Here is a 9,824-nt window from a genome sequence, read left to right as displayed (position 1 = left end):
CCTCTTGATGAAAGTGAAAGTGGAGAGTGAAAAAGTTGGCTTAAAGTTCAACATTCAGAAAACTAAGATCATGGCATCCGGTCCCATCACTTCATGGCAAATAGATGCGGAAACAGTGGAAACAGTGGCTGACTTTACTTTTTTGGGCTCCAAAATCACTGCAGATGGTGATTGCAGCCATGAAATTAAAAGATGCTTACTCCTTGGAAGGAAAGTTATGACCAACCTAGACGGCATATTAAAAAGCAGAGACATTACTTTGTCAACAAAGGTCTGTCTAGTCAAGGCTATGGTTTTTCCGGTAGTCATGTATGAATGTGAGAGTTGGACTATAAAGAAAGATGAGCACTGAAGAATTGATGCTTTTGAACTGTGATGTTGGAGAAGATTCTTGAGAGATCCTTGGACTGCAAGGAGTTCCAACCAGTCCATCATAAAGTCCTGGGTGTTCATTGGAAGGACTGATGCTGAAGCTGAAACACCAATACTTCGGCCACCTCATGTGAAGAGTTGACTCATTGGAAAAGACCTTGATGCTGGGAGGGATTGGGGGCAGGAGAAGGGGACAACAGAGGATGAGATGGTTGGATGGCATCACTGACTCAACGGACATGAGTCTGGGTAAACTCCGGAGTTGGTGATGGACAGGGAGGCCTGGCATGCTGCGGTTCATGGGGTCGCAAAGAGTGAACACGACTGAGCGACTGAACTGAATTGAACTGCATTTCCTCAAAGGAAAAAAAGAGATAGAGAAAAAATGGTGTAGGTTTTTAGTGCTACCACTAGGGGGCAGAGACTGGCTGCAAACTCCAAGCCAGGTCCTTGCAAGAATCAACCAACCCGTCAGCCTCTCTTTTTCTGTTTTCTCCCTCTCCACGTCCCTGTCCTCTGTCCTCTCGTGTCCCCAGGTCCCAGCTGCAGCACAAAAATTCATCATGCCATGCCTTTGCCAGGGCAGTTTCTTCTGCATGGAATTTCCATCCCTTGGGGTGAAAGTTGAATTTATTAGAAGATAAACCAAATATGAGAGAGATGACCTCTGGGGGCATTTACTCTGAGACAGTTTCTGTTCGGTGTCTCACAACTGCCTACCAGCTAGGTTGTATTGCCCCCATTTCACAGTTGAAGAAACTGAGGCTTAGAGAGGATCGTGCCCAGGGTCATGGAGCTAGTCATAGGCTGAAGAGGAATTTGAAACTCAGTCTGTCTGAATCTAGCACTCCTGACTTTTCTACCACAAAGATTACTTTTTAAGTATAAGCTGAGTTTTCCAGGGGACACACCCAGCAGAAGCGGAGGGAAAGGGATTCAGAACAAGGCTCTGGAGTGACAGCCCCACCCAGATTCCCAGCAGCCCACCCCTGCTCCAAGCCTTCTTCTGGGGTGCAGAGGGCGGTAGGTGCCTACACCCCAGTTCTCTGCCCAGGGGGATGAGCCAGGCTTCAGGCAGCTGTTACCGGGATCAGAGCCCTGTGGCCCTCCTCTAGAGACTCCAGGCTCTTGTGGACGGCCTGGTTCATCTCGAGGAAGGCCTTGAGACCCTTCTGGATGTCCTGGCTGACTGCGAAGAGCTTCCCATAGCGCTCCACCATGGCTGCCACCGGGGTTTCTTCCGGCTCCTCCCCTTGGTTGTAGCCTACGGAGACAGTGCGTGGCAGGATGGGTGAGCACAGAATGCCCAGCCCCTGCCTGCCCCCTGCAGTGATGCTCACACGGTGGTGGTGGGGAACTGCTGCTGTCAGCTGGAGCCTCAGAGTTGAGAAGGCTCCATCACCCACACCTCCTGTCCCTTCAGGAGAAGCCTCAGCATTTGAAAGGCTGCAAGGATTCAGGACTGAGTGATTCTGGATCACTGTCGAGCGAGGCAGGAGACTCCCCATGCCCTGCCCCATCCCCTGGAACCCCCAGGAGAAACTGCTGGCTGGGGGAGCCTGCAGGAAGAGGACAGGGGTCGTTGCTGCCCTGAGTGAACAGGCCCCAGCCTTGGTGTTTGCTCCTTCTGGGTGGGTTGAACAGGGTTGCATGGCTAGGAAGGCCCCAACCTAGGAGGTTGCTGGCAGCAGCCCTGGGCGCTGGGTCCACATCAAGACCTGTGCTTGGCCTGGAGCCCTGTGCCCCTCCTTGGCTCGGTGCTCAAGGCTCTCTGGTGCTGCTCAACCTTCCAATCACACCTCCCAGCAACCCCTGCCGGGCCCTGGTGTTCCAGCACACTGGAACTCACCAGCCCCAAACCCACCACGCGGGGCTCCAGCCTACGTTTGTGCTGTTCCCTCTGCCTGCAGCGCTGGTTCCCCTTTGCTGAACATCTTTGAGCTCCATGAGTGGCCCCCTCCTCCATGAAGCCTTCCCTGACCTCCAGGGCAGAGTCCTTGGGGCTCCCACAGCTCCAGAGCACTTAGCACAGTGGCTCTGAAATCAGATAGACCAAAGTCTGAGACCCAGCTCCACCACTTCCTGGCTGGGTGACCTTGGGTGAGTCCCTTAACGTCTCTGAGCCTAGGTAATACAGTTCCCAGAAGCTCCTACGTGTATGCATGCTCAGTCACCCAGTCATATCCAACTGTTTGCAACCCCATGGACTGTAGCCTGCCAGGCTCTACTGTCCCTGGGATTCTTCAGGCAAGAATACTGGATTGCCATTTCCTTTTCCAGGGCATCTTCCTGACCCAGGGATCAAATCTGCGTCTCCTGCATCTCGTTCTTTGACAGGCAGATTCTTTACCACTGAGCTACCTGGGAAGCCCTGGCACCTCGTAAGGAGGACTTATACCTTAGCACAGAGTAAATATTTCATAAACAATAACAGTTATTTTATTATTGATGGTGTAAAGATAATAATATGATGATAATAATACAAATATGTAACTATGACTTCCCTTCCATTTCCTACCAAATTCCCAGCACTGATCACAGTGGATTCTGGCACAAACCATGATCAAACAAGACACAGAAACCCATTTCAGATGTCTGTAATTTTAGCTCCTAAGAGCAAAACCAAAGACAAATGAGATAATAACAATAGCTGACATTTCCTGGGTGCTAGCTGAACGTCAGGCACTGTGATTTGGGGTTGGCCAGAAAGTTCATTCGGGGTTTCCTATAAGATGGTACAGAAAAACCCAAGGGAACTTTTTGGCCAACCCAGTACGTGATGATGAAATGTGATCCAGGCCACAGAACTCTCAAACCTCACTGTACAGAGACGCTGAGAACTTGCCACACAGGTCACACGGCTGGCGGCCAAGCTGGCTCGACCACAGTGAAATGGGCCTGTGGGTTCCCATGCAGCAGGTGAGCTCGAGGTTCAGTGGGGCCACACGTGCCCAGGTCCCAGGCTGGGAGGTGGTCGCAGAGAGGACAGGCCTTCTGCAAAAGTTCCATATGTACCCTTGGGGATTTTCTCAAGGACCTTGATCAGATAGTCTTCAAAAACCTTGTGCTTCTCCACCTCCCTCTTCAGCTTCCTCTGCCTGTAGAGTGAGCCAGACTTGAGGACGTGGTGTGGAGACCCCCAGGCCGTGACCCCTGGCAAGGGCCCGTCTCTGGAGCTGTGTGGATCTGGGCTGGACCGGCCACTGTCCCCATCAGTGGGCCACTGACTGCGTCTCTCCACCCCCATTTTACTGCTGAGTAAACTGAGTCATAGAGAGGTCAAATAGATGCCTGTGGTCAGGCCGTAAGAAAGGAGACCTGGGGGGAAGAGCAAGGATGAAACTTTCTGGCGTGGGGTCTACGGAGCCCCTCCTGCAGGCTGAGCAGGTGGCAGATGGCCTGAGCCCCCACTAGCCAGTGGTCCGGCCAGGGGCTTCACCTCTCTGCCTGGGTGGGCCACGTGTAACAGGCGTAACTAGTTCCTCACAGGAAGGTGGGGACCAGGTCTGGAACACCCAGCGCATCTGAGGTCGGGGCCCCAGCAGCCCCCAGAGGGGAGACGGCCACATGGACTGCCCAGCCACGCTTGACAGTCAAGGGCATCACCAAGCAAGATGAGTCTCCTGCTCTGGGCCCATTCAAGGTCAGCAGTCAAGGGCAGAGGGCAGAGGGAGACAGGGCCATGGTTAGGTATCTCTGAGTGACCGCTGAGTGCCCCAGGGCAAGCCACTCTGCATCTCAGACCCTATTTTCTCATCCACACCATCCTGAAAAATGCAAGAAAGAACGGTCTTTCCCGCTGCAAATACCACGTGGGGTAAGCCACAGTGCTAAACATTATTGGGGTTGGAAACCCTGTGAGAATATGATGGATGGGTTGGACCTTCTCTCCAAAAAATTGCACACAGATGCATCCTTTTGCACCCAATTCAGGCTTTCGTGGGCAGCCTGATAGGGAAGGGGCTCTCTGGGCAAGGACCCAGGGCGTCTGCTTGGAGCCAGGGCAGCAGCCTCGCACGTTGATTTTGGAAGGGCTGAGTTGACAGGTGCATGGGGATGGCCACCCACAGCCCTGCCTTCACGCTGGGAGACTGAGCTTGTGCGGGGCTGGGGGCCAGCCAAAGCCTGAAGTCAAAGAGGGAGAGTTAGGCGCCCCCACCCCTCTCTACTCACAATTCAGCTACCCCTCCTGACTTACTCCAGGCATCCCCCACCCCCTGGCCATTTCCTGGCCCTGAGGAATTTTTCCATTGCCTCCTCAGGCATTTTTGCTCAGTCCCAGCCGCTTAGGCCACTGCAGGTGGCCCTGGGGCCAGGGCCCGGGGCACAGCAGGGCTTGGGACAACTCGTACTTGGCCTGGAGTTGGCAGAGTTCCTGGAACAGCACCTGCAGGCCCCTGTCCTTGTTGCCGGGATCGCTCGGGCCAGCCTCCTGGCCTGCATCCCTGGCCGCCAGCATCGCCGCCACACCACCTCGGGCGACTCTGGACGATGGGGGCCGCGTGGGCCAGGCAGGAAGGAGGTGGGTGTCCACGACAACAGTCAAGGCAGCAGCTTTCTCTTCCAGTCCTCCTGACGGTCCTCAGAAGTCAGGTTCCAGTCTCGCTTCCTAGAAAAGGAAACCGAGGTTCAGAGGCGACCCCTGTGACCAGCTTGAGGATGTACAGCAGGGCTGATCTGGACTCCAGTTTCATTAAATTCAAAGTCTGGGGCCTTTGAGCAGTGCCTCCAGCTCTGGAGGAACCAAAGGTGCCATTCTGCAGTGGCATCATTGACATTGTCACACCATAACGGGGACTGTCAAGACCCATGGGCGCCGAGATGCCTGGGACTTGCAACAGGTGCTGGCTTCCAAGAGCATTTAGGAAAGAGTCCAAGGGGGCAGAGCTGGGGCAGAGTCAGAGAGTAGCCCACAGAGGGAGGAGGCTCCTTTGTCATCTGTCTCTCCCCACCCATCCTGCCAATCATTTATGCATTTAACTGACATCATATACTCTGAGAGTCCATAGAGCTAGACCGAGGTAGACACTTGGAATAAGCTCACGGTCAAGCTGGGAAGGTGGCCTAATTAACAGGCAGTTTCAACACAGCCTTGCAAAGAGTTCCTGGGCTGCTCACCTAAATGGCTAAAAGAGGACAATCTCCCTAAGCACGCCATTCATTGGCCACCTGCTGGGCCAGGCCATCACATGGGAGGAGCAGGGTGAGAAGGGGAGGGGCTACTTGGTCAACTTTTCCAGCCCCCAGCGTCAGACAGGGGTCCATGAGCACAGGGAGGAGGAAGGGGCCTGGCTGACTCACTGGACAGCTCCGGGAGCACAAAGCCATCGCCAACCTATGACGTCACAATGCTGGCCTCCGTTCTCATGACATTGTCTATTGCAGGATTCACCTGGGGGTGGAGTGGAGGGCCTGATTCCCTGAGTTCCTGGGGGCCTTTTTCTCCCTGGTTCAGTTCAGGGGAAGGGCTGGAGAGGCATTGGTGACCTCAGGGTAGGGGGGATGGTGGACTTGGGCTATTTTTACCCTTCTTTCAAGGCTGATCTTTCTTGATACCCTACCTTGCAAGTTTCCCAAATCCTACTGGCTTGTCCTGGCACTCCCTTTTCGCCTCCTTTAACCTGATTCTGGGTAGCTATAGCTTGGGTACTTCCCTAGGTGGGATAGTTAGCAACCATGGAGGGTTCAGCCCCTCTCTCCTCCACCCCCTTGCCACCACCCACCCCCAAGGCTAAGGATGAAGCCTGGCCTCGGGCAGGGGAGGTGGGGGAACAGAAGGAAACTTCTGGACCTAAACCTGGTCCTGGCCCTGCCCCTGCCTAATGCTCAGCCCTGTTACCTGGTGCAGGGCCTCTGTCACCGGCGGGGACCTGGGCATGGTGCCTGCCTCTGATACACCTGTTGCATTCACTGCCCAGTTATCTGGCCTGGCCTTCCCCACTGGAGGCCCCATTCAATCAGAGTGGGGGCTCTGCAGAGGGCAGCCTGGGAGGGTCTCACCGGGGAGAGCGTCAGGAGGGGCTGCAGTGAAGGCCAAGGTAGGGCAGGGGCTCTGCAAGTGCAGAGACAGGCCTGGGCTTGAGGGCAGGGTGTGAGGTCGGGTCTGTGGCTGGAGCTGGGCAGGGGCTGGGGCTATGACTAAGGCTGGGGCAGGCTCTGGACCAAAGGTTGAGGATGGGGCAACAGCCAACCCAGAGGAGCTGAGTTGTTATTCTGGGACAGTTCCCCAGCTTGCACTCTTCAGCATTCCCCTCATGACTCTTCATCCGCAGGCAATGGATTCGGTCTTAGCTGGCAGAGTCCCTGAGCAGATCCCAAGGGCGCTATCTGACCTCCATGGTTCTGGAGCCCAGAAAGCATTTGTTGAGACCAACCAAGAAACAAAGGTGGACCTGGATCTGGCCTTGGGCTCAGATGAAGGGTTGCTGGTGCTAAGGGAGAGAAGCCCCGGGGCTGCCCAGAGGGTCAGAGCCAGGCCTGGGGGTGGGGTTTGTGTGTGGAGGAGGGGCGGAGGAAGTCCCCCCAGTTTTGACAATGTCTGAGATGGTTCTTAAGCTTCCCAGTTGGTAGTAGTGGTAAAGAACCCACCTGCCAATGCAGGAGACATAAGACATGTGGGTTGGATCCCTGGGTTGGGAAGATCCCCTGGAGGAGGGTAAGGCAACCCACTACAGTATTCTTGCCTGGAGAATCCCATGGACAGAGGAGCCTGGCGAGCTACATGGGGTCGCAAGATCACAAATAGTCGGACATGACTGAAGCAACTTAGCACGCATGTATGCGGTGGTTCTTGAAGATAAGAATGAATGAGGATGGACCTAGAGGTGATTGTAACAAGTAGAGTAAGTCAGAGAAAGACAAATGGCAGACATCACTTACATGTGGAATTAAAAAAAAAATACAAATGACTATTTACCAAACAGAAACAGACTTTCAGACATAGAAAACAGACTTAGGATTACCAAAGGGAAAAGGAAGAGGAGAGATAAGTTAGGAGTTTGGGATTAACAAATATATACTGGTGCTGCTGCTGCTAAGTCGCTTCAGTCGTGTCCGACTCTTAAACAAGGCCCTACTGTCTAGCACGGGGAACTCGACTCAGTTCTTGTAATAACCTCTACTGGAAGGGAATCTGAACTAGAATAGATAGGTACATATGGATAACTGAGTCACTTTCCTGTATACCTGGAACAAACACAGCATTATGGATCAACCATACTTCAGTTTTAAAAAGAATGAGTGAGGAGAAGTAAGGTGGAAAGGGCATTCCTGCAGGAGGACTGGCAGAGACAAATGTTCAGAGACACAGTAGCAGACATGGATCGTGAGAACAGTAGGTTTAGTGGCTAAGTCACGTCTGACTCTTACGACCCCATGGACTGTAGCCTGCCAGGCTCCTCTGTCCATGGGATTCTTCAGGTAAAAATACTGGAGTGGGTTGCCATTTCCTTCTCCAGGGGATCTTCCCAACCCAGGAATCAAACCCAGGTCGCCTGCAGTGCAGGCAGATTCTTTACCAACTGAGCTACAAGGGAAGCCCTGTGAGGACAGTAGGTGTATCCTTAAAAGCTGAAGGTGAAGGTCAAAGCCAGGATATGTCTGGGGAAGTTGCCAGCAGGATCCAGAGCATCTCCACCAGGACCTTGGGATGCCTGCAACAGAAACTGGCAGGGCCACTCTGGACAAAGAACACATCCGTGAGAGGCTGTGAGGGATTGCACAGAATCAGAAGAAAGGCTGAAGAGCCAGGTTCAGAGAGGACCAGGTCCCAGGGCAGCCCTGGAGATCCAGACAGCAGGAACTCAGGGTATAACCTCCCAAGTGAATCCTTCCAACCTTTTTCCATAAGCTTCTCCATCCTTAAGAGGCCAAGTCCTTAGAGAATGTGCCCAATTGGCTGAGCCTGGGTCATGTGCCCGCCCCTTGGCTTGACTGACAGTCACATCATGGGCTCTGCCGTGGGGGCTGAAGGTTTCCCAGGGCAAATCCTGAGGCTGTTGACTCTAGAAGGGGAAATGGACCCTGGGCAGGGCTCACTGCACGGAGGCCCAGAGAAGATGGAATAAGGAGTTTGGGCTTTATCCTGAAGGTGATAAGCAGCTAAAGGAGAGACACGGCCAGACTGCCATTTCAGAGCCTGCTGATGGGCTCAGAGTGGAAGGGAGGCGGGCAGGCCAGCCGTGGCAATGTCTAATGCTTTCAGCACACTTGTAAGCACTTCCCAAGTGGGAGCTCATTTAATTGCTATTTTGCAGATGGGGAAACTGAGGCCCAGAAAGGTTAGGTAAGTTGCCCAAGGTCTCACCATTGGGAAATTGCTGAACTATGAAGTTGGGATTCTAGAAGCGTCTGGAAGGTTGAGTTTTGCTGGGACATGGGGTCCTCCAAGGATATAGACTGAGGGAGGTGGCCCTGGAGGAGGCTCCATCAGCGCCCCCATCCCCGGGCGTCAAGCCTTCATTTATTAAGGGCACATGACTGACCCGCCTTCTGCTAAAGCAGCTGCTGGAACAGCCTCACCAGACCCCCATCTCTTCCCAGGCTCACGCTACTCTGTAACCTCATCTCCCAGCAACACAGGGCCCTAAACCACTTGACCCAATACAGCCACAGGCAGGGGGGTTGCGCAGGTGGTGGACCATTCACTTCCCAGGGAGGATTTTATTTTTGGCCTGAAATGTCCCACCCGTGAACAAGACTGGGAGACAGACTGCATGTGGCTCCAGAGATATTTTTCCCTGTCTGGCCATACAGATGGGGCTTCCTGGATGGCTCAGAGGGTAAAGAATTCGCCTGCAATGTGGGAGACAGAGGAGACACAGGTCCAGTACCTGGGTTGAGAAGATTCCCCTGGAGAAGGAAATGGCAACCTGCCCCAGCATTCTTGCCTGGAAAATTCCATGGACAGAGGAGCCTTGGGGGCTACAGTCCAAAGGGCCTCAAAGAGTCAGACATGACTATGCAGGGCCCCACAGAGCCCTATAGAAAGACAGCCACAATTTCCAGGGCACAACGCCTGCTGTGGACTTACTGCTGCCTGGCTCTTGGCCTGGAGTCTCTCTTTGAATTCTCAGCACAATCCTTGCAAAAGGTAGAAGCATGGCTCCATTTTACAGGTGAGAAAACTAAGGATCAATGAGGAGAAGTCACTTGCCAAGGGCACATGGCTCATAATGGGTAGCAGGGCTGGCTGTGCAATCTGTGGGGACCCGGCGCAACAGGAAAAAGCTGGGCCCCTTACTCAGAAAATTAAGAATTTCAAGACAGCGACGGCAGGCCATAAAACCAATCGGGAATCTTGGGAGCGCAGGCCTTGCGCAACTGCATAGGTCCTGCTCGGGATCTGGACCCCGGTCTAGGGGTCCAGAGCCTGTTTCTAAACTCCCGCTTCCTTCCAGACCACTAAGCTGCCCTGAACCCTCCTCCCCCCGACACCCCACCCCACCTCCCCC

The 9,824-nt window shown here is 53.8% G+C and overlaps 1 protein-coding gene across 1 annotated transcript in view; it reads right to left on the bottom strand.

Annotated features, from left to right (window-relative positions):
- The window catches only part of LOC104985834, a 13,242-nt gene extending 7,559 nt beyond the window's left edge, over positions 1-5,683 (bottom strand). The window contains exons 1-4 of the mRNA XM_010836221.1: positions 5,491-5,683; positions 4,725-4,981; positions 3,388-3,470; positions 1,458-1,636 (exon numbers count right to left, since the gene is read on the bottom strand). Of these exons, the coding sequence (XP_010834523.1) occupies positions 1,458-1,636; positions 3,388-3,470; positions 4,725-4,831 (369 nt within the window). The 5' untranslated portion in view covers positions 4,832-4,981; positions 5,491-5,683. The remainder of the gene's footprint in view (positions 1-1,457; positions 1,637-3,387; positions 3,471-4,724; positions 4,982-5,490) is intronic.
- Positions 5,684-9,824: the final 4,141 nt, after the last annotated feature.

Source organism: Bison bison, unplaced genomic scaffold, assembly GCF_000754665.1.
Source record: "Bison bison bison isolate TAMUID 2011002044 unplaced genomic scaffold, Bison_UMD1.0 scf7180017864061, whole genome shotgun sequence".
NCBI lineage: Eukaryota > Metazoa > Chordata > Mammalia > Artiodactyla > Bovidae > Bison > Bison bison.
This window is presented reverse-complemented; position numbering and strand designations above follow the sequence as displayed.